We start from the raw sequence: 25250 nt of genomic DNA on the forward strand, positions 1-25250 counted from the left end.
TTTTATTTTTTGCAGCTTCTTTGGGGAACCTGGAGTTCAGCCTTTTGTTTGATGAGAAGATGAATGCGCTCCACTGTAACATCCACCAGGCTAAGGTAAGTTCAACAAACTGTCTACTGCGGGTGCACCACCAGCACACTGTAGATGCACAGTGCTTAATTTGTAAATAAAAATGTGCTGGTGCCCAAAGCCCTCCTCTTAAACATGCAGCTGCTGCATGTAAATGTGCGAGCACGGAATGCTGAGGCAGCGTAATCCTGAAGCCTTCTCTGGCATCTTCAATCCATTTAAAGCCACTCCCTGCCCCTCCAGCTCACTCTTGCAGCTTTCTGCTTTTTACCTTTGTGACGCTTTTTCGTTTTTCTCTTCCTCCATCTTTCCCATATGTGTCTTTTGCTCGCAGTAAACGCTTGAGGCAGAAGACTAAGCTCTGGCCCTCAAAAATAAGTACTGGTGCTCAGCACCGGAAACAATAAGCAGAAATTAAGCACTGTAGATGCAACACCAGCACACTGCAGGCATACCACCAGCACACTGCAGGCACACCACCAGCACACTGTGGACCCAGGACCAGCACAATGTGGATGCACCAGAGAACGCTGCGAGCATGCCAGCAGCACACTGTGGATGCACCAGCAGCACACTGTGGGCAGGCCACCAGCACACCGTGAATGCACCAGCAGCACACTGCGGGTGCCACAAGCACACTGTGGATGCACCAGCAGCACACTGCAGGCATGCCACCAGCACACTGCAGATGCACCATCAGTACTCTGCATGCGCCACCAGAACACTGTGCATGCACCAACAGCGCACTGCGGGCACCACCAGCACACTTTGGATACACCAGCAGCACACTGTGGGCAGGCCACCAGCACACTGTGGATGCACCAGCAAAACACTGCAGACACACCACCAGCACACTGTAGATGCACCAGCAGCACACTGCAGGCATGCCACCAGCACACTCTGGGTGCGCCACCAGCACACTGTGGATGCACCAGCAAAACACTGCAGACACACCACCAGCACACTGCAGATGTACCACCAGCACACTGAGGGCACAGCACCAGCACACTGCTGGTACGCCACAAACAACCTCAGGCGCGCCACCAGCACACACCTGCATAATGCAAACACACCACCAGCACACTGCAGGCGCAGCACCAGTGCGCATTACAAGCACACTCAGGGCGCACCACCACCAGCGCACAGCAGGCACTACCTACTACATCACTCAAAACAGGAACTCCTCCAGGGAATGGAATGGATATTCCACTGACTGGTATTTGAGAGAATGGTGACAGCACAGAAGGTAAACAGTGGTATGGCCTAGGTCAAGGTATGGGGGGCTCTGGCACAAGGTGATTCACCATGCACTTGGAAATGGACACGGACAATTTTCTGGGCATCACACACCTGTTGTTTCTGTGCATGGAAAGTTAGAGTAAGTCATTGATTTGTCCAGAAAGATTCTAGGCATTGCATTTGTTTGATTGATCTGTAAAAGACTGACTCTGGAAGATGGGATGAGAAGGGAGAAGCCCTGTTTAGTTTTAGGGTAATATTCACACATGGGGCTTTCAAATATGCCACTGCCTGGAAATGTGTCGGAGGACGGTTTGGGGAATTTTGGAGGTAAATTAGGTTGAAAAAACGAGATTTGGTTGTGGGGTTCTGTGTCGCCCTCTTTTTTGTTTACGCTTGACAGTACCAGTTGCTCTGCCTTATTTGATGAACCTTAAAAAGGGTTTTCAGGAGCGCTACAGAAAGGGGCTTTGGCACTGCCCACATGTCTGTGGGCATCAGTACATGTTTTCATTGTGCAGAAGGTGTGTGCTTGCACAGAAACAGTGCCTCCTCTCCTTGCATCTGTGATTATTTGTTTATCAAGCTGCATGAGCAAACAGCAGTATGGCTGCCTAGAGAAGGCTCACTAACACACATAAAGTATAAAGCTGAGAATTGGTGGCAGCTTGAACTTTCGAGGGCACAAACATGGCACTGTAATGTTGTTAGTGCCTTAGATGAGCAGATAATTTATGGTTTTTTTGGCAGTAGCACATATTTTCTTCCCTTTCCAACATTAACTTTAGACTTCAGAATATAGTTGTGTGGTTGACACACAGTATGGAATGCCTATAGCTGCAATAATCTGCATGAATTTTCAGGGGTGCCTTTACAGTGCAGTTGTCGCCAGACCTTATGTGATCAAGAAGCCTTCGTCCTTATTAAACTCTCTCATGAAAGATAGTACTTTCCTTTGCCAACAGTAATTTTGTATACTTTTTAGGGTCGAGCCTGCGTTGCATGCACTCGCGCATGCGTATCGCAACGAGACGCTTTAGTTATTAGAAAAGGTCTCGGAGCCCTGTCGACATCACCTCAGTGTTTTTCATTGGTTCGTGGGCTTGCCTATTAAAATCTGCTTGCTTTCATTAGTGGAAGGCACGCACACGTCATGCCTTTTCCGGTGGCTAGCCCTCCATGAGCGCACCGACCAAGTACAGAAAACATGCGAGGCTCGCTGTTTTCTGTCCGGCTCGTGGATTACTTTTTCTCTATTTTACTAGCGCGATTTCGCTTGGCAGAAGTCCAGCTCTTTAAACAGTTAATTGCACTTTTTCGGTTTAGGAGTTTACAACGCTATCAGCTCTAACATGAGCAAACGCGAGACCCGTTGCATTGCAAATGCTTGTTAATGTTATGGCTATGTGCCTGCCAGCTGCCTTGTGGGACAGAAGGCCTGAGTTGGTTAACACAGATACTCCTGACTGGCACCCGGGTAAAAATTAAGACAGAAGCCAACATCTTGTCCGTTTAGTATGAAATGTTATGACAAAGCCAATAGCCTGGATCATTTATTGCGAACCAGATTTGTTAAAGCCAGAAGGGCCTCCAGTCATGGATTGTTATTAACATTATGATGATTACATGTAATCTCACTGATTACCATGGTAGGCATCTGTTTTGGTGTTGGCCACCCACTCTGACAAAGCCTGGCAGTAGAAGCTTTTCACTGTTAGGATTCTTGTTAAGCTGCATTGAGAGGGGTTGTATATTGTTTTGCCAATTGTAATTCTGTACATATTTGTGATTTTATAACTGCGTGCATGATGGTTGCCAGTTTATGCGCACTTCAGTAGAGCTGGGTTGGTTGGTTATAGGTACTTTTGTTGCAGGCCAGGGGTTGCTGGTCTACCTGCCCCAGCCCGACCCGCAGCAAGGAGGGACACGAACACCATTTCCGTGCTTCGAGGCACTTGAAAGGACGTTCTGTATCCCCGCAGTGGGGACGCTTCTGTTGGTGGCCGGGGGTTGCCGGACTACATGCCCCAGCCCGACCCGCGGCAAGGGGGGCCGTCGATGCCATTTCCACACCTGGAAGCGCTTGGAAGGATGCTCTGCGTCATCTCGCAGAAAGGGGACGCTTTTGTTGCGGGTCGGGGGTTGCTGGATTACACGCCCCAGCCCGACCGGCGACAAGGAGGACACCATTTCTGCACCCGAGGCGCTTTAAAGGACGCTCTTTGTCCCAACAGCGCAGGACGCTTTTGTTGCAGGCCAGGCCTTGCTGGACTACATGCCACAGCTGACCCACAGCGAGGAGGGCTGCTGATGCCATTTCAGTGCCTGGGGGTGCTCTGTGTCCCTGCAAAGCGGGGCGCACGCGGGATGTGCCCAGGCTCTCCTTCGCCCGAGCCACTATTGATGTTTGGTGCATTTGTAGGAGGTTGGAGCTATTTGTGGCTAATATGGGCAAACAGGAGGCCGATGGGACACCCGCCAGACTAGCCGCTACTCCATGTACAACCAAAACCATTGATAACATGTTGGAACCGGCAATGGGGATAATATCGAAGGAAATGACATTAACTGAGCACACTGTATCATTGGATTATTGCCCCATTCCAGAAGCCTGTCTTGAAAACTCTTCTGCTAATGGCACTTTAATGCGTCCTCATGTCACAGGCTCTTCAGCCCATCCACAGGTTCCCTCAGTTGCCATACGATGCAGTCAGTGATGGTGCACAAGAGTCCCTAGTTTTGCAAAGCTCCATCAGCAGTTTGGTAAAACCTGAGCCAGTTGTGAAAAAGAACATGACTACAGAGAAATCGCCAACGGGGCAAAAAAACTTAGTGCTAAGCGACAAGGCTAGCTTTCTTCTTGGCGCCTCAAACAGTTTCAAACCCAATCAACACAGACATCTGACCCTTTGAATAAGGATATGTGTGATTATGATACTCTGTGTGGGAAATGTTGTGGCATTTTAGAGAATAAACTGGAACTGATTAAGGAATGATTAAGATGTGTTGAAAGTAATATGACGGACATCCTTATTAAGATGTCTGCCCTTGGGAGGACCTTGAACCCATCCTAAGCTACAACTAATACTGATATTAGCAATAGGGCAGACACTATGAGCCAAACTGCTGCAAGCACCAGAGCCATGGTCTTTGAAGGTCCCATGGAGTTACCTACGGCTATCACTAGATCAGCCCCACCTGGGACAGCGGCTGATTCTTCTAGTTTGGACCATAAGGGCAAGTGGACTTCTGGACCATCGGAGGCCAGTACCGCTGAACAAGCTCATTCTGGAATTTGTCTTAACCCAAGTAAAGATCGATTGGGTCTGCCCCCTGCGTCTTGCCCCTATGTCTTAGTGCTGGCAGGAGTCCCCCCTCTCACGAATCACAAACGGAATCCTGGGTGGAGCTATGTAATAAAAGTGCAGACTGACCTATCAAGCACACACATTTTAATCCAATGAGCATAAATGAGATAATAATGGTACGACGAGCGGGGTGGGCGGTTCGCTTGCGGAAAGATATAGTTGGGGATTCTATGGTGGTGAGTTTTTGCAGAACATTTTGCGTAAGGAACTTTTTGAGACCACAGGAACTTATTGGTCGTAATGATACCAGCATATGTTTGCTCCCATTAGGATATTTTTACAAACCTAAAGCATTGGGAGCTCCTTGGAGTTCCCGAAATTGCTACACCCTCAGTCCACAGCTTGCACTTTGTAATTGGTTCTCCGCCCTAAGTAATCTCTGACTGGGGATCAGTCTTGTTGACAGGAAAGAACCTATATTAGAACCATTGGCTAAACTGCCCCATCCCGATACTCTTTCACGCTCTGGTAATATTCTGGACTCTGTGTTGAGGATATTGAGCTGGACGTGGCAGGTCTTCAATCTAAGATTACAATACCGGAATGGTTAACCTTTATAAAACAATATGACGTATTCATGCTTCAAGAAACTTGGGTGACACAGGAACTATTACTTGAGGAGTTTGAATGTTATTGCCTCCCAGCAACTCATTCCCGGTTAGGGAGAGCATTGGCCGGCCTGACCATTTGGGTGAGCCTTTCTACTGGGGGTAGTTCAAAGGTAATTGAGACTCAAAATGACAACTTTCAGGATGTGAGATATAAGAGGGGACCAATTTTGTACCTAATTAATTTTATAATAATGATTTTAATAGTGTTCCGAAAACCAAATTCCCAATTTTATTTGACTATATTTTATCTTTATAGAGTAATGTTGGAACCACAGGGCAATTGGCAGGCTTTTGCTTAGAAGGAGATTTTAATGCTAGACTTTGCACACATGTTAATCCCATGAATACTCTGACGATTGTCATAGCAAACAATCAAGTAAACTTCCCGAAAGTCACTGATACCCGAGGTGCGGAACGGATGGGTTATCTGGCCTCCCAGGATTTAAATGACGTAATGGATGTTGCCACCTGCACCGACCCTCTGATACCCACTTTGATGGGTAGAGGCCGCTCCTCTATGATAGATTATTTCTTACTATCATCTCATTTTGTGGATTTATTATTGCAGTGCACCCATCATGCACGTTCGCTATCAAGCCTAGGCGGTTTCCTTATGAATGTTCAGAGGCTAATCATCGATTATGTAGGGCACCCACAGCCAGCCCTATGGACCCCTTGGAGGTGGTACTCCAATGTAAGGCATATAAAGAGGAAACTTCCTTGAGGAAGAGGGAAGTTCTACAACGTCAATGGGACTCACTGGTTTTATCTGCAACCAAGAAGAACAGTAAATTGTTTTGGGAGGCCATGTCAGACATGAAGCGTATGAGTCAAGTAGCAACCCCGATTAGTTGTCATATTTCCAGTGGGGTTTAGGAGGCACATTTCACTAGAACCTTTGCCATAACCCAAGTATCAAGTGATTTCACCGTGAGGCCTAATTTTAGGAAAATACAGGTATCCTTGAACGAGGTAGAAGATTCTATAGCCCAGAGAGTCGGAGGTAAGGCCCTTGGGCCAGATGGTGTCCCAATTGATCTTATAAAGTACAGTCCAGAGTTTTGGGCACCTCTATTGATGTATGTTTTTTACGGTCTTGCCAACAGCCCCCTTCCTAGTTCGTGGACAACTTCCATCAAAGTACCTATCTTTAAGAATTGCACTTGTTCACAGCCGGGTTGCTATAGGCCCATCTCTTTAATTGACAGCACGGTAAAGATTCTGGGAAGGGTCAACAGGATTAGAGAGTGGACCGAGGAGAGGTCCATTTTGCGCCCTTGCCAATATGGTTTTACGAACCATGTTGGAACTATAGAGCAATGTCTAAACCTGTGCCTGAATATTGAGGAGTATACCAGTGCCGAACGATCCCCCTTGTGTTTGGCTTTTATGGGTTTGACCTCAGGTTTGATTGCGTTAATCGCTCAAAGCTGTGGTCAAACGTTCTTGCATTTGGGATGGATGAAGCACTAGTGGACTTTCTAGCATATTTGCACATGGATATGAAGGCCAGAGTTAGAATAAACTCAGACAGTAAGGTCACAAAAGACATAGGAGTTTTCCGTGGAGTGAGGCAATGATGTGTTTTAGTCCCACTTTTATTTATTTTATATATTAACAATATTCAGCCTTTTTTTAATGAATATAGCGTCAGATGTCCCAATTATTAAAGGCTCCATGTTACCCTCATTCCTGTATGTGGATGACGCGTATTAATGGCTCGCACACCAAGAGCCTTGCGTCGCCTAGTCCATGGTTTTGTGGGTTTTATGGGTGCACTACATTTGCAGACTCATTTTGCAAAATCTTATATAATGGCCTGTGGCCCATAGAAATATCAGCTGTCCACTTTAGCAGATCTTAACACCAGTTTGAAATGCACTGGCAGTTTCCCACATCTAGGCCTAACTTTTGCTGATACCGGTTCCTAGCTCCGCACATCGGTCACTGCAGGGCTAAATTAACAAAGGCTACTGGTACTTTGTTTAGCTTGCCACAACCTAGGGGCGGGGGTGCACTCATTTCCCTCAAGCAAATTTAGAAAACACACTAGGCCCGACTCACAAAGGTAAACTTAGACGTCTATGTTTACGACTTTGGGAATTCACAAAGGGGATTTATGAGTACTATCTTTATGTCCGCATTGTATCACAACAGCAACATACGGAGCAGAGGTATGGGGTATCCACAAATGTGACATCATTCAGACAAAAAAAAACTGGTTCTGTAGAAAGGTCCTGGCGGCTCCCATTTCATCAACACATTTGATCTGCCACAGAGAACTGGGCGTCCCATATATAGAAGATTACATCAGAGCCCCTCACGTATATTATGGTTGAGAGTGTGAAAAAATAAGGAGGAGAGTCTCACGAGAGATCATCATGGATTGCCTTAGCTGTGACAAAGGCTCTGAGAGTCCTGGATTGCCAGTGTGCAATCCAGCCTGTGTAAGATTGGTCTACCGTATGTTTTTATGGATCCTGATACTGAATGAATGACCATGGAGAGGGGGGAGACTAGTGCGGTCTCCTATTTGAATCGCGTAACGGATAGCTCGCCTGTAGGATGCATGACTAGACCAATGGGCCCTTGGGAGCGAAGTTTATTGTTTCGTTGTACGGCTGGCACAACAAAGTCTTTGCTGTGTTTTCCATTGGGTTTTAATGCTAATCTTGAATCCATGTCTTGTCCTTGTGATGGGAAGTCAGGACAATCAATGATGCATTTTACATTTTTCGTAGACAGTACTCTATGTATTCAAAGCACTTTTTGATTCCCCGTGTAAAAAGGTGAAACATTAATAGCCTAGGGCAGCCCTCCACATTTTTTCTCAACTTATAGATAAAGAGGTAATTGCCCATGTAGGGGCGCTCTTGAGAGCAGCAGTACAGACTCTGGGAGCTATGAACACTGGCTAAACTCGTTGAAATGGTTAATGTATTGTTTTGTGAATTGTGGTTATGGCATTGGATTTTAGTTTCTTGATTTCATGAGTGTGATTTAAGTAATGTTTTGTACTTTTATGGATACTTTTGGTATACAAATAAAGTCATGGAATTGAATTGAAATGAATTGAATCAAGCCAATGGTAATGGATATAGGCCTTATCGATTCACTGGTAATCGTTATGTCAGATTCTTTAGGAGTGATCAGTTTCTAATGAATAGTCATAACAAAGAAAGTCAGGTGAGTAAATTATTGTAGAAGCCATGTGTTGAAGGCAATTGGGTTTTACAGGAGCATTGTTATCACACTTTGCTAAAGCCCGTAGGCAGGCATATTGTAGATCTGTCAGAAATTTGCATAAATTGCATTTGCCCGACTAAGCATAATTTCTGGAAAGTTCCACAAAATTACCCCTAATTATGCAAGATGAAAATCTTACCACTGTAGTTTAGTGCATAGCCCATAATTATGGGGATTATGCCAATGTAATTTATATTTTACCCATGGCTAGTCTTTTGTTGCAGAGAATCTCACAGATTACTATAGTGGCAAAAGGTTTAGGACCCTCCCCAAACAAACCTTAGGGGTAGAAGATTTGCACTATGGCAATTCAACCCTATTAGTAGTGATTTCAACTGTTTAGACCACTGTCATTTTTTACATATTTGTAATTCTATCATGGCATACCTGATGGATACGTGTGGGAAAGCGTGTGACCAACACATTAGTTTTAAGTTGAGTATTGTGACAAGCCAGTGATCAAAGTTGTAGACCTGATTGTTTATAATGAACAATTATGATAAGGGCAGTAGGCCAGACATATTGATTGCGAAAACCATAAGTTAAAGTCAAGAGGCATTTAAGGGTGGGTTTTTATTACTCAGTATTAAAGCCTACAGATAGGTGTTTTATTACATAAAATCTCACAGGTTACCTTTGTCAGGAAATCATTTTTGTCCTGGTTACACAATTTGACAAACCCTAGGGGTGAAGATTTCCAATTTAATCATTCTTGCTCAAATTTCTTTGTAAGGTCTGGCTTGGCAGTCTGCCAAGATCCTGTAATAGAAAAATCACTGAATAATGCATCCATCCATACCTATGTAGATACATATCCATTTTGTGGCACAGAGTTCTCCCAGAGTATCATGACGCAGAGTGTATCCGCGGGTTGGGATTCCTGCACAAATATATATCCATATAGGAATAAAGATGGTCTTTGGCTCAGCCCTCTTCTTCCATTGGTCGTTTATACGAGGGGCTTATTTATGGTGAATTAGCATAGGGCAGTGCTGCAAGTCTTCTTGCTGCGCTGCCCTATGCTACTGTGAAAAGGCAGAAATGCACCGTATTTATGCAATATAGTGCATTCCCGTCCTTTCCCACTGTTCTGGTGCACAATCGGTGGCCTAGCACCAACATAGGCACCCTTGCACCAGGGTGCAAGGCTGTCTTGGTTGCATGCAGGATTGTTTTCGTTCAGGAAGGGGCATCTTCCTGCACAAAGACAATCCAGAGAGGTGTTTTCCTCTTTCTATGTCTGCTGCAGGATGCAGTAGACATAAAAAGGGGACAAAACGAGGAGCAATGAAAATATTTCTCCTCATTACGCCTGCTCTGGGAAGGTGTAAAGTTTTGGCGCTGACCCAAGTTTACATGATTGAGTAAATGTTGCAGCGTCGAAATCCATGGGTGTTGCTTGGAAACAGCCACGCTGCACCCATGGAACGCCTCCCTGGCACAGAATAAGGCAACTCGGCAACTTACTCCATATCTATGAGGCCACCCAATGCCGCACAGCGTGGCTCAGGAAGGCTTGCGGCGCTGGAACGTCAAAAAAGTGATGCTCCGGCAGCAGAAGCCTATCATATATAAGCCCCTTTGTCTCCCTATGTGACAAGGTACTGCATGGGCTAATGGTTCAGTCAACATCAGTCATTGGCTTCCTTGCCCTGTGATTGACAGCAGTTTCTGAACAAATGTGTACACCCACCTGCAAATGAGTGTGCTTCAGTATTTAGTTTTCATTGTCTCCTTGTATAGTTCCCGTTTCATTTCTTTGCTTGCCCTCTTTTTATTTTAATTTTATTAAAAGGATATCTTATTTTAATTGAAGGAGATCTTAGCTCTCTAGATAGTGCTAGTTGGTCACTTGCCTATTTCATCAGTGGTACACTGCATCACACAAGGCCTCTTCCTCTAAACCAGGTGACCATCAAGGTCTACTGTTGTCCATAGCGTATCGTTGTTTCACTATTCCAAGAAGGCCAGGCATGAAAGTTCAAAACATTATGGCCAACATGTTTGCCATGATGACATTTTAAAAGAACAATAGACTGTGTCCAACACTCTGCTATGATTAGTTTTGTTACTGCAAGCATTTGCTGCTGAGTTTGGAGGGTTTCATGTTTACTTTTTTAGGGTCGAGCCTGCATTGCATGCGCTCGCGCATGCGTATCGCAGCGAGACGCTTTAGTGTTTAGAAAAGGGCCCGGAGCCCTGTCGACGTCACGTCAGTGTTTTTCATTGGTTCGTGGGCTTGCCTAATAAAATCTGCTTGCTTTCATTAGTGTAAGGCACGCATATGTCATGCCTTTTCTGGTGGTTAGCCCTCCTCGAGCGCAGCAACCAAGTACAGAAAACATGCGAGGCTCGCTGTTTTCTGTCTGGCTCGTGGACTAATTTTTTCTCATATTTCCTAGCGCGATTTCGCTTGGCAGAAGTCGAGCGCTTCACATAGTTAATTGCACTTTTTCGGCTTACTTACATAAATGCACTTTTGCCGTTAGATGAAGTCGGGTTAGGAGTTTACAACGCTACCAGCTCGACCATGAGCAAACACGAGGCCCTTTGCATTGGAAATGCTTTTTCTACTTGTATTCTTTTAAGTTATCTTCCATGTGTTGTTGAGTTTGTGTGTGTTTTACTGCTGTTGTGTCAGTGGGTGAATGCCAGGATGAGTCGTTGGATTGATGAACGGATGCACACGTGCAAACATGAGTGACAGAGTGCATGTATGACAAGTTATTGAGTGCCTAAACTCACGAATGACAAACAAAAGGCACTTTCATAAGCCAGACCTATTGCCATTGCCAATGTTTTTTAGATATTCAAATGCTGTGTTGATTTGATGCCTGCTGAAACTTATTATAAAAAACAATTAAAAAGTGACCCCCTAAGTCTGAAAGAAACAACGAAACAGCACCTGCTCGTCAAATTGAATCAATCATTTGTCAAGATGACTGGCAACTTCTTTATAAGAAGGGTCAAGGATTTATGAAAATGACAACAAACATTGGAACCTAGACTACCTCTGTCCTCGAGGACATCCCTACCTTTGTCCCAGGGGACATCCCTACCGCAGTCCTCAAGGACATCCCTACCTCTCTCCTCGAGGACATCCCTACCCCTCGCCTTGAGGACATTCCTACCTCTCTCCCAGGGGACATCTCTACCTCTCTCCTCAAGAACATCCCTACCTCACTCCTAGAGGACATCCCTACCTCTCTCCCAGGGAACATCTCTACCCCTCTCCTCAATGACATCCCTATCTCTCTCCTCAATGACATCCCTATCTCTCTCCTCGAGGACATTCCTACCTCTCTCCTCAAGGACATCTCTTCCTCAAAGACATCTCTCCCTCTCTCCTCAAGGACATCCCTGCCTCTCTCCTCGAAGACATCTCTACCTCTCTCCAGGGAACATCTCTACCTCTCACTTCGAGGACATACCTACCTCACTCCTTTAGGACATCCCTATCTCTGTCCTCCAGGTCATCCCTACCCCTCTCATTGAGGACATCCCTACCTCTCTTCTCGAGGATATCCATACATCTATTCTCAACCACATCCCTACCTCTCTCCTCAAGGACATCTCTACCTCTCTCCTCAAGGAGATCACTACCTCACTCCTCGAAGTCATCCCTACCTCTACTGGAGGACATCCTTACCTCTCTCTTCTCAAAGACATCGACTACTCTCCTGAAGGACATACCTACCTCTCTCTTTGAGGACATCTCTACCTCCCTCCTCAAGAACATCCCTCTTCTCTCCTCAGGGACATCCCGACCTCTCTCCTAGAGGACATCCCTACCTGTCTCTTAGAGGACATCCCTACCGCTCTCTTCTCGAGGACATCTTTACCTCTCTCTCCTCGAGGGCACTCCTATCTCTTTTCTAGAAGCCATTCCTACCTCTCTCCTAGAGGACGTTCCTACCTCTCTCTTCTTGAGGTCATCCCTACCTTACTCCTTGAGGACATCCCTACCTCTGTCCTCAAGGACATCCCTACCTCACTCCTCGATGACATACCTGCCTATCTCCTCGAGGACATCCCTACCCCTCTCCTCAAGGACGCCTCTCTCCTCGATGACATACCTTCCTCTCTCCTCAAGGACATCCCTACCTCTCTCCTCGATGACATACCTGCCTCTCTCCTCGAGGACATCCCTATCCCTCTCCTCAAGGACGCCTCTCTCCTCGATGACATACCTACCTCTCTCCTCGAGGACATCCCTACCTCTCTCCTCAGTGGCTATTGAAGGGAAGGGCCCTCTGCGCCTTCTACAGCATCAGCAACAAAGGCCCAATCGCTGTCTTGTGAAGACTACATGGAAAGGCCAGAGTCCAGGCCCCTGCAGCCACTGAAAAGCAAGACCTGTAAAAGTTCTGACCCATGCACTGAAGATAAGAAACTCACCCCAGGCGCTACTGAAGCTATTCGAGATGAGCAACCCCAGAATACCCTCAGGAAGGAATCATTGCTATGACAACTATTGCAGTTTAGGTCCATCAGTACCCTTGTCTGCTGTAAAACAAAGAGACCCAAATGCATTCGTCCTAAAACATTAAGTATAAGATTATATCCACCTGGTCTACTGGGCCAGTGAAACGAGGTGTCCTGTGACTCATCTCACAGCCTCTAACAAGAGGCACTACTCCTCGCAAGTTATCAAACACTTAAGACCTGACCACTCCTGGTGCGTGATGAAATACTAAGACCTGACTACTCTTAGCAAGCGAGCAAACACTGAGACCTGATCACTCCTCGCAAGTGATAAAACACTGGGATCTGACCACTCCTAATGAGCGATCCAACACTAGGACCTGACCACTCCTTGCGAGTAATCCAACACAAGGACCTGACCACTCCTTGTGAGTGATCAAACACTGGGACCTGACCACTTCTTGCAAACAATCCAACACTAGGACCAGACCATTCTTTGTGAGAGATGCAACACTGGGACCTGACCACTCCTTGTGGAGTGATCCAACACTGGGACCTGACCACTCCTTGCAAGAGATCAAACACTAGGACCTGACCACTCCTTGCAAGAGATCAAACACTGGGACCTCACCACTCCTTACGAGCGATCCAACACTAGGACCAGACCATTCTTTGTGAGAGATGCAACACTGGGACCTGACCACTCCTTGTGGAGTGATCCAACACTGGGACCTGACCACTCCTTGCAAGAGATCAAACACTAGGACCTGACCACTCCTTGCGAGTGATCAAACACTGGGACCTGACCACTTCTTGCAAGCAATCCAACACTAGGATCTGACCACTCCTTGCAAGAGATCAAACACTGGGACCTCACCACTCCTTACGAGCAATCCAACACTAGGACCTGACCACTCCTTACGAGCAATCCAACACTAGGACCTGACCACTCCTTACGAGCAATCCAACACTAGGACCTGACCACTCCTTACGAGCGATCCAACATTAGGACCTGACCACCTCATCCCTCAGAGCACTAAAGGAAGGAGACCGTACACCAACCACGAGCTTCCAAAAGCTCTAAGCCACTGATAGACTGACAGCACTGACATCCCCAAACCCTGTCATGCTCTGCAGTCCTCATGGGCGCACTGACAGATTACTAACACACCTGTTGGTGGGATGGGCTGTGCATAGAGATGCTGTGTCTGGCAGGGTGTGTAACGTAGTTAACAAAGGGGTGTTGTGTCTAGTTCAGTGTGCAGTGCAGTGTATAAAGAGGTGCTGTGTCTGGTGTTGTGTGCAGTGCACTGAATCAGGAAGTACTGTGTCTAGTACTGTGTTGAGTGGAGTGAATGAGAAGATGTGTCTGTACTGAATGCAGTGCACTGAGTAAAGACGGGGCCCTGTTTAATGTGGTTTGGAAGACAGTGAGTAAGGGGCGCTGTGTCTGGTATGGTGTACAGTACAGTGAATAAAGAGGTGCTGCCCTGGTATGGTGTGTAGTGCAGTGATTAAGAGATGCTGTGTCTGGTATGGCGTGTAGTGCAGTGAGTAGGGGGTGCTGTGTCTGGTATGGTGTGTAGTGCAGTCAATGCAGAGGTGTTGCTTCTGCTATGGTGTGCAGTGCAGTGAGTGCAGAGGTGCTTTGTCTGGTGTGGTGTGTAGTGCAGTGACTAGAGCGGCGTTGTGTCTGATATTTTGTGCAAAGCAGTGACTAAGGAGTGCTGTGTCTGGTGTGCAGTGCGGTGCAGTGATTAAAGGGGTGCTGTGCCTGGTATGGAGTGTAGTGCAGTGACTAGAGAGGTGTTGTGTCTGGTATTGTGTGCAGTGTAGTCAGTGCAGAGGTGCTGTGTCTGGGATGGTGTGCGGTACAGTGAATAAAGAGGTGTGTCTGTTATAGTGTGTAGTGCAGTGAGTAAGAGATGCTTTGTCTGGTATGGTGTGTAGTGCAGTGATTGAAGGGGTGCTGTGCTTGGTATGGTGTGTAGTGCAGTGACTAGAGAGGTGTTGTGTCTGGTATGGAGTGTGGTGCAGTGATTAAAAGGGTGGTGTGTCTGGTATGGTGTGTAGTGCAGTAAGTGGGGAGATGTTTTATGGCACTGTATGCAATGCACTAAGTATTTAGGCATTGTGTTTGTTATGCTACTAAGACAGTGACTAATGGGTGCTGTATCTGGTATGGTGTGCGGTGCAGTGACTAAGCGGTGCTGTGTCTGGTATGGTGTGTGTTTTTTGCAGTGGTTAAAAAGGTGCTGTGTCTAGTAGTGTGTGTAGTGCATTGAATAAAGATTTGCTGAGTCTGTTATTGTGTGCAGTGCGCTGAATCAGGAAGTACTGTGTGTGGTATGATGTGTAGAGCAGTGGTTAAGGGGTGCTGTGTCTGCTATGGTGTGTAGTGCAGTGAATAAAGAGATGTGTCTGGTATTGTGTGCAGTGCAGTGAATGCAGAGGAGGTGCAGTGTCTGCTATGGTGTGCAGTGCACTGACTGTAGGGTGCTGTGTCTGCTACGGTGTGTAGTGCAGTGGCTAAGGGCTGCTGCGTCTGGTATTGTGTTTAGTGTACTGAATATAGAGGTGTTGTGTCTAGTATTGTGTGCAGTGCAGTGACTAAGGGGTGCTATGCCTGCTATGGTGTGCGATGCAGTAAATAAAGGTGTGTCTTGTATCATGTGTAGTGCAGTGACTAAGGGGTGCTGTGCCTGGTATTGTGTTGAGTGCAGTGAATGCAAAGATGCTGTGTCTGCTATGGTGTTCTGTGCAGTGAATAAATATATGTTGTGTCTGGTATTGTGTACAGTGCAGTGAATGCAGAGGTGCTGTGTCTGGTATGGTGTGCCATGCAGTGATTAAGAGGTGCTGTGTCTGGTATGGTGTGTAGTGCAGTGATTAAGAGGTGCTGTGTCTGGTATTGTGTGCCGTGCAGTAAATGCAGAGGTACTGTGTCTGGCTTTGTGTGCAGTGCAGTGACTAAGGAGTGCTGTGTCTGCTATGGTGTGCCGTGCAGTGAATGCAGGGGTGCTGTGTCTGGTATGGTGTGTAGTGCAGTGATTAAGAGGTGCTGTGTCTGGTATTGTGTGCCGTGCAGTAAATGCAGAGGTGCTGTGTCTGGTATTGTGTGCAGTGCAGTGACTAAGGAGTGCTGTGGCTGCTATGATGTGCAGTGCAGTGAATGCAGAGGTGCTGTGTCTGGTATTGTGTGCAGTGCAGTGACTAAGGAGTGCTGTGTCTGCTATGGTGTGCAGTGCAGTGAATGCAGAGGTGCTGTGTCTGGTATGATGTGTGGTGCTGTGACTAAGAGGTGGTATGTCTGGTATTGTGTTCAGTGCAGTAAATGTAGAGGTACTGGGTCTAGCATTGTGTGCAGTGACTAGGGGGTGCTATGTCTGCTATGGTGTGCGGTGCAATGAGTAAAGGCATGTTGTGTATGGTATCATGTGTAGTGCAGTGACTAAGGGGGTGCTGTGCCTTGTATTGTGTTCAGTGCAGTGAATGCTGGGGTGCTGTGTCTGGTATAGTATGTACTACAGTGAATACAAACATGTTGTGTCTGGTATTGTGTGCAGTGTAGTTAGGGCAGAGGTGTTATGTCTGCTATGTTATGTGGTGCAGTGAATAAAGAAATGTGTTGGGTATGTAGTGTGATTGCAGTGATTAATTGGTGATGTGTCTGTACTGAGTTCAGTGCAGTGAATGCAGAAGTGTTGTGTGTGCTATGGTGTGTAGTGTGGTGAATGCAGCGGTACTGTGTCTGGTATGGTGTGCAGTGCGGTGAGTAAGGGGTGCTGTGTCTGGTATGGTGTGTAGTGCAGTGATTAAGGGGTGCTGTGTCTGGTATGGTGTCTAGTGCAGTGATTAAGGGTCTGTGTTTTGTATGGTGTGTAGTACAGTGACTAAGAGGTGCTGTGTTTGTTGTGTTCAGTGCAGTGAATGCAGATGTGTGGTGTCTGCTATGGTGTCTAGTTCAGTGATTAAGGGGTGCTGTCTCTGGTATGGTGTGTAGTGCAGTGCATAAAGAGGTGCTGTGTCTGGTATTGTGTGTAGTGCAGTGGTTAAGGGCTGCCATGTATGATATTGTGTTCAGTGTAGTCAATACAGAGGTGTTGTGTCTGCTATCATGTGTTCTGCAGTGAGTAAGGGGTGATGTGCTTGGTATTGTGTTCAGTGCAGTGAATGCATAGGTGCTGTGTCTGCTATGATGTGCGGTGCAGTGAATCGAGACATGTTGTGTCTGGTACGGTGTATAGTGCAGCGACTAAGGGGTGCTGTGCCAGGTGCAGTGTTCAGTGCAGTGAATGCAGGGGTGCTGTGTCTGGTATAGTGTGTACTGCAGTGAAAACAGAGGTGTTGTGTCTGATATTGGGATATTGTGTGCACTGTAATCAGTGAAGAGGTGCTGTGTCTGCTATGGTAGGTAGTGCAGTGAATAAAGAGATGATGTGTCTGGTATATTGTGTAGTGCAGTGACTAATGGGTGATGTGTCTGTATTCAGTTCAGGGCAGTGACTGTAGAGATGCTGTGTCTCGTATGGTGTGCAGTGCAGTGACTAAATGGTGCTGTGCCTGGTATTCTCTTCGGTGTAGTGAATACAGAAGTGTTGTGTCTCGTACTGTATGCATTTCAGTGAATATATAGAGGTGCTGTGTCTGCTATGGTGTTCAGTGCAGTGAATGCAGAGGTGCTGTGTCTGGTATGATGTGCGATGCAGTGAAGGCAGAGGTGCTGTGTCTGGTATGGTGTGTAGTGCAGTGATTAAGGGTCTGTGTCTTGTATGGTGTGTAGTGCAGTGACTACGAGGTGCTGTGTTTGTTTTTGTGTTCAGTGCAGTGAATGCAGAGGTGCTGTGTCTGGTATTGTGTGTGGTGCAGTGACTACGGAGTGCTGTGTCTGCTTTAGTGTGTGCGGTGCAGTGAATGCAGAGTTGCTGTGTCTGGTATGATGTATTATGTTCAGTGCATAAATGTAGAGGTGCTGTGTCAAGCATTGTGTGCTGTGCAGTGACTGGGGGTAAGTGACTGGTAATGTGTTCGATGCAGTAAATACAGAGGTGTTGTTTCTAGTATTGTGTGCCATGCAGTGACTAAGGGATGCTGTGTCTGCAGTGTTATGTGGTGCAGTGAATAAAGAGATGTTGTGCCTGGTACGGTGTGTAGTGCAATGACTAATGGGTGATGTATCTGTATTAAGCTCAGTGCAGTGAATGCAGAGGTGCTCTGTCCGATATGATGAGCAGTGCAGTGACTAAATGGTGCTGTGCCTGGTATTGTGTTCAGTGCATTGAATACAGAGGTGTTGTGTCTAGTACCGTGTGCAGTGCAGTGAATGCAGATGTGCTGTGTCTGCTATGGTGTGTGGTGCAGTGAATGCAGAGGTGCTGTGGCTGCTGTGGTGTGTAGTGCATTGATTAAGGGGTGCTGTGTCTTGTACGGTGTGTAGTGCAGTGACTAATGGATGCTGTGCCTGGTATGGTGTGTAGTGCAGTGACTAATGGGTGATGTGTCTGTATTGAGTTCAGTGCAGTGAATGCAGAGCTGCTGTGTCCGGTATGGTGTGCAGTGCAGTGACTAAATGGTGCTGTGCATGGTATTGTGTTCAGTGAAGTGAATACAGAGGTGTTGTTTCTAGTACTGTGCAGTGCACTGAATGCAGAGGTACTGTGTCTGCTATGGTGTGTAGTGCAGTAAATGCAGAAGTGTTGTGTCTGCTATGGTGTACAGTGCAGTGAATGCAGAGGTGCTGCGTCTGCTGTGGTGTGTAGTGCATTGATTAAGGGGTGCTGTGTCTTGTATGGTGTGTAGTGCAGTGACTAATGGATGCTGTGCCTGGTATGGTGTGCAGTGCAGTGACTAAATGGTGCTGTGCATGGTATTGTGTTCAGTGCAGTGAATACAGAGGTGTTGTGTCTAGTACTGTGCAGTGCAGTGAATGCAGAGGTGCTGTGTCTGCTATGGTGTGTAGTGCAGTAAATGCAGAACTGTTGTGTTTGCTATGGTGTGTAGTGTAGTGAATTCAGAAGTGCTGTGTCTGCGATGGTATGTAGTGCAGTGAATGCAGAGGTGCTGTGTCTGCTATGGTATGTTGTGCAGTGAACGCAGAGGTGTGGTGTCTGCTATGGTGTGTAGTGCAGTGATTAAGGGGTGCTGTCTCTGGTATGGTGTGTAGTGCAGTGCATAAAGAGGTGCTGTGTCTGGTATTGTGTGTAGTGCAGTGGTTAAGGGCTGCCATGTATGATATTGTGTTCAGTGTAGTCAATACAGAGGTGTTGTGTCTGCTATCATGTGTTCTGCAGTGAGTAAGGGGTGATGTGCTTGGTATTGTGTTCAGTGCAGTGAATGCATAGGTGCTGTGTCTGCTATGATGTGCGGTGCAGTGAATCGAGACATGTTGTGTCTGGTACGGTGTGTAGTGCAGCGACTAAGGGGTGCTGTGCCAGGTGCACTGTTCAGTGCAGTGAATGCAGGGGTGCTGTGTCTGGTATAGTGTGTACTGCTGTGAAAACAGAGGTGTTGTGTCTGATATTGTGATATTGTGTGCACTGTAATCAGTGAAGAGGTGCTGTGTCTGCTATGGTAGGTAGTGCAGTGAATAAAGAGATGATGTGTCTGGTATGTTGTGTAGTGCAGTGACTAATGGGTGATGTGTCTGTATTCAGTTCAGGGCAGTGACTGTAGAGATGTTGTGTCTCGTATGGTGCGTAGTGCAGTGACTAAATGGTGCTGTGCCTGGTATTCTCTTCGGTGCAGTGAATACAGAGGTGTTGTGTCTCGTACTGTATGCATTTCAGTGAATATATAGAGGTGCTGTGTCTGCTATGGTGTTCAGTGCAGTGAATGCAGAGGTGCTGTGTCTGGTATGATGTGCGATGCAGTGAAGGCAGAGGTGCTGTGTCTGGTATGGTGTGTAGTGCAGTGATTAAGGGTCTGTGTCTTGTATGGTGTGTAGTGCAGTGATTAAGGGTCTGTGTCTTGTATGGTGTGTAGTGCAGTGACTACGAGGTGCTGTGTTTGTTTTTGTGTTCAGTGCAGTGAATACAGAGGTGCTGTGTCTGGTATTGTGTGTGGTGCAGTGACTACGGAGTGCTGTGTCTGCTTTAGTGTGTGCGGTGCAGTGAATGCAGAGGTGCTGTGTCTGGTATGATGTGTGGTGCTGTGACTAAGAGGTGCTGTGCCTGGTATTATGTTCAGTGCCTAAATGTAGAGGTGCTGTGTCTAGCATTGTGTGCAGTGCAGTGACTGGGGGTAAGTGACTGGTAATGTGTTCGATGCAGTAAATACAGAGGTGTTGTTTCTAGCATTGTGTGCCATGCAGTGACTAAGGGATGCTGTGTCTGCAGTGTTATGTGGTGCAGTGAATAAAGAGATGTTGTGTCTGGTATGGTGTGTAGTGCAATGACTAATGGGTGATGTATCTGTATTAAGCTCAGTGCAGTGAATGCAGAGGTGCTCTGTCCGGTATGATGGGCAGTGCAGTGACTAAATGATGCTGTGCCTGGTATTGTGTTCAGTGCATTGAATACAGAGGTGTTGTGTCTAGTACTGTGTGCAGTGCAGTGAATGCAGATGTGCTGTGTCTGCTATGGTGTGTGGTGCAGTGAATTCAGAGGTGCTGTATCTGCTGTGGTGTGTAGTGCATTGATTAAGGGGTGCTGTGTCTTGTACAGTGTGCAGTGACTAATGGATGCTGTGCCTGGTATGGTGTGTAGTGCAGTGACTAATGGGTGATGTGTCTGTATTGAGTTCAGTGCAGTGAAGGCAGAGCTGCTGTGTCCGGTATGGTGTGCAGTGCAGTGACTAAATGGTGCTGTGCATGGTATTGTGTTCAGTGAAGTGAATACAGAGGTGTTGTTTCTAGTACTGTGCAGTGCAGTGAATGCAGAGGTGCTGTGTCTGCTATGGTGTGTAGTGCAGTAAATGCAGAAGTGTTGTGTCTGCTATGGTGTATAGTGCAGTGAATGCAGAGGTGCTGTGTCTGCTATGGTGTACAGTGCAGTGAATGCAGAGCTGCTGTGTCTGCTGTGGTGTGTAGTGCATTGATTAAGGGGTGCTGTGTCTTGTATGGTGTGTAGTGCAGTGACTAATGGATGCTGTGCCTGGTATGGTGTGCAGTGCAGTGACTAAATGGTGCTGTGCATGGTATTGTGTTCAGTGCAGTGAATACAGAGGTGTTGTATCTAGTACTGTGCAGTGCAGTGAATGCAGAGGTGTTGTGTCTGCTATGGTTTGTAGTGCAATAAACGCAGAAGTGTTGTGTTTGCTATGGTGTGTAGTGTAGTGAATTCAGAAGTGCTGTGTCTGCGATGGTATTTAGTGCAGTGAATGCAAAGGTGCTGTGTCTGCTATGGTATGTAGTGCAGTGAATGCAGGGGTGTGTAGTGCAGTGATTAAGGGGTGCTGTCTCTGGTATGGTGTTTAGTGCAGTGCATAAAGAGGTGCTGTGTCTGGTAGTGTGTGTAGTGCAGTGGTTAAGGGCTGCCATATATGATATTGTGTTCGGTGTAGTCAATACAGAGGTGTTGTGTCTGCTATCATGTGTTCTGCAGTGAGTAAGGTGCGTAGTGCAGTGACTAAATGGTGCTGTGCCTGGTATTCTCTTCGGTGCAGTGAATACAGAGGTGTTGTGTCTCGTACTGTATGCATTCCAGTGAATATATAGAGGTGCTGTGTCTGCTATGGTGTTCAGTGCAGTGAATGCAGAGGTGCTGTGTCTGCTATGGTGTGTAGTGCAGTGAATGAAGAGGTGCTGTGTCTTCTATAGTGTGTGGTGCAGTGAATCCAGAGGTGATGTGTCTGCTATGGTGTGTGATGCAGTGAATGTAGAGGCGCTGTGTCTGCCATGGTGTGTGGTGCAGTGAATGCAGAGGTGCTCTGTCTGCTATGGTGTGTAGTACACTGAATGCACAGGCGCTCTATCTGGTACTGTGTGCACTACAGTGAATGCAGAGGTTCTGTGTCTGCTACGGTGTGTAGTACAGTGAATGCAGAGGTGCTGTGTCTGCTATGGCGTGTAGTGCAGTGAATGCAGAGGTGCTGTGTTTGCTGTGGTGTGTAGTGCAGTGAATGCAGAGGTGCTGTGTCTGCTATGGTGTGCGGTGCAGTGACTGGGGGGTGCTATGCCTGCTATGGCAGGCCGTGCAGTGACTATGGGGTGCTGCATCTGCTATGCTGTGTGTAGCAGTGAATCCAGAGATGTTGTGTCTTTTATGGTGTTCAGTGCAATGAATGCAGAGGTGCTGTGTCTGCTATGATATTCAGTGCAATGAATGCAGAGGTGCTATGTCTGCTATGGTGTGCGGTGCAGTGAATGCAGAGGTGCTATTTCTGCTGTGTTGTGCGGTGCAATGAATGAAGAGGTGCTGAGTCTGATATTGTGTTCTCTGCAGTGAATGCTGAGGTGCTATGTTTGCTATGGTGTGCGGTGCAGTGAATGCAGTGGTGCTGTGTCTGCTATGATGTTCAGTGCAGTGAATGCAGAGGTCCTATGTCTGCTATGGTGTGTGGTGCAGTGAATGTAGAGGTGCTGTGTCTCCTATGGTGTGCAGTGCAGTGAGTATAGGGAGCTGTGCCTGCTATGGTGTGCAGCGCAGTGACATTTGGGTGCTGTGTCTAGTATGGTGTGTCGTGCAGTGAATGCAGAGGTGCTGTGTCTGCTGTAGTGTTCAGTGCCATGAATTCAGAAGTGCTGTGTCTGCTATGATGTTCGGTGCAGTGAATGCAGATGTGCTATGTCTGCTATGGTCTGCGGTGCAGCAAATGCAAAGGTGCTATTTCTGCTATGGTGTGTGTTGCAGTGAATGCAGAGGCGCTCTGTCTGCTGTGGTGTGTGGTGCAGTGAATGCAGAGGTACTTTATCTGCTATAGTGTGTGGTGCAGCGAATGCAGAGATGCTGTGTCTGCTATGGTGGGCGGTGCAGAGCAGGCAAAGGTGCTGCTTCTGCTATGGTGGACAGTGCAGTCACTATGAGGAGCTATGTCTGCTATGGTGTGCGGTGCAGTGACTATGGGATGCCGTGTCTGCCATGGTGGGCGTTGTAGTGACTATGGGGTGCTGTGTCTGGTATGGTATACGGTGCAGTGAATGCAGAGGTGCTATGTGTGCTATGGGGTACGGTGCAGTGAAAGCAGAGGTGCTGTCTGCTATGGTTTGCGGTGCAGTGAATGCAGAGGTGCTATGTCTGCTATGGTGTGTGGTGCAGAGAATGCAGAGGTGCTGTGTCTGCTGTGGTGTGCAGTGGAGTCACTATGGGGTGCTATGTCTGCAATGGTGTGCTGTGCAATGACTATGGGATGCTGTGTCTGCTATGGTGTGCAGTGCAGTGACTATGGGGTGCTGTGTCTGGTATGGTGTGCGGTGCAGTGAATGCAGAGGTCCTGTGTCTGCTATGGTGTGCGGTGCAGTGAATGCAGAGGTGCTGTGTCTGCTATGGTGTTTGGTGAAGTAAATGCAGAGGTGCTGTGTCTGCTATGATGTTCACTGGAGTAAATGCAGAGGTGCTGTGTCTGCTATGGTGTGCGGTGCAGTGAATGAAGAGGTGCTGTGTCTGTTATGGTGTCCGGTGCAGTGACTTTGGGGTGCTGTGTCTGCTATGGCGTGCGGTGCAGTGACTATGGGGTGCTGTGTCTGCTACGACGTCTGGTGCAGTGACTTTGGGGTGCTGTGTCTGGTATTGTGTGCGATGCAGTGAATGCAAAGGTGCTGTGTCTGCTATGGTGTGCGGTGCAGTGGCTATGAGATGCTGTGTCTAATATGGTGGCCGGTGCAGTGACTATGGGTGATGTGTCTGGTATGGAGTGCGGTGCAGTGAATGCAGAGGTGCTGTGAATGCAGAGGTGCTGTGTCTGCTATGGTGTTTGGTGCCATGAATGCAGAGGTGCTGTGTCTGCTATGGTGTTCAGTGGAGTAAATGCAGAAGTGGTATGTCTGCCATTGTGGGCGGTGCAGTGAATGCAGAGGTGCTGTGTCTGCTGTGGTGTGCAGTGGAGTCACTATGGGGTGCTATGTCTGCAATGGTGTGCAGTGCAGTGACTATGGGATGCTGTGTCTGGTATGGTGGGTGGTGCAGTGACTATGGGGTGCTGTGTATGTTATGGTGTGCGGTGCAGTGACTTTGGGGTGCTGTGTCTGCTATGGTGTGCAGTGCAGTGACTATGGGGTACTGTGTCTGCTACGATGTCTGGTGTAGTCACTTTGGGGTGCTGTGTCTGGTATTGTGTGCGATGCAGTGAATGCAAAGGTGCTGTGTCTGCTATGGTATGTGGTGCAGTGACTATGTGATGCTGTGTCTAATATGGTGGCCGGTGCAGTGACTATGGGTGATGTGTCTGGTGTGGAGTGCGGTGCAGTGAATGCAGAGCTGCTGTGTCTGCTACGGTGTGTGGTGCAGTGAATGAAGAGGTGCTGTGTCTGTTATGGTGTGTGATGCAGTGACTTTGGGGTGCTGTGTCAGCTATGGTGTGCAGTGCAGTGACCATGGGGTACTGTGTCTGCTACGATGTCTGGTGTAGTCACTTTGGGGTGCTGTGTCTGGTATTGTGTGCGATGCAGTGAATGCAAAGGTGCTGTGTCTGCTATGGTGTGTGGTGCAGTGACTATGTGATGCTGTGTCTAATATGGTGGCCGGTGCAGTGACTATGGGTGATGTGTCTGGTGTGGAGTGCGGTGCAGTGAATGCAGAGCTGCTGTGTCTGCTACGGTGTGTGGTGCAGAGAATGCAGAGGTGCTGTGTCTGTTGTGGTGTGCCGTGGAGTCACTATGGGGTGCTATGTCTGCAATGGTGTTCGTGCAATGACTATGGGATGCTGTGTCTGCTATGGGGGGCGGCGCAGTGACTATGGGGTGCTGTGTCTGGTATGGTGTGCGGTGCAGTAAATGCAGAGGTGCTGTGTCTGCTATAGTGTGCGGTGCAGTAAATGCAGAGGTGCTGTGTCTGCTATGATGTTCACTGGAGTAAATACAGAGGTGCTGTGTCTGCTATGGTGTGCGGTGCAGTGAATGAAGATGTGCTGTGTCTGTCATGGTGTGCGGTGCAGTGACTTTGGAGTGCTGTGTCTGCTATGACGTGCAGTGACTATGGGGTGCTGTGTCTGCTACGACGTCTGGTGCAGTGACTTTGGGGTGCTGTGTCTGGTATTGTGTGCGATGCAGTGAATGCAGAGGTGCTGTGTCTGCTATGGTGTTCAGTGGAGTGAATGCAGAAGTGGTATGTCTGCCATTGTGGGCGGTGCAGTGAATGCAGAGGTGCTGTGTCTGCTACGGTGTGTGGTGCAGAGAATGCAGAGGTGCTGTGACTGCTGT

The 25250-nt window shown here is 47.5% G+C and overlaps 1 protein-coding gene across 1 annotated transcript in view; it reads left to right on the forward strand.

The window, feature by feature from the left end:
• LOC138293682 (double C2-like domain-containing protein beta) overlaps positions 1-25250 on the forward strand; it is a 355441-nt gene that overhangs the window by 160955 nt on the left and 169236 nt on the right. The window contains exon 2 of the mRNA XM_069232987.1: positions 16-95. Coding sequence (XP_069089088.1) covers positions 16-95 — 80 coding nt within the window. The remainder of the gene's footprint in view (positions 1-15; positions 96-25250) is intronic.

The sequence above is a fragment of the Pleurodeles waltl genome, chromosome 4_2 (genome assembly GCF_031143425.1).
Source record: "Pleurodeles waltl isolate 20211129_DDA chromosome 4_2, aPleWal1.hap1.20221129, whole genome shotgun sequence".
Lineage (NCBI taxonomy): Eukaryota > Metazoa > Chordata > Amphibia > Caudata > Salamandridae > Pleurodeles > Pleurodeles waltl.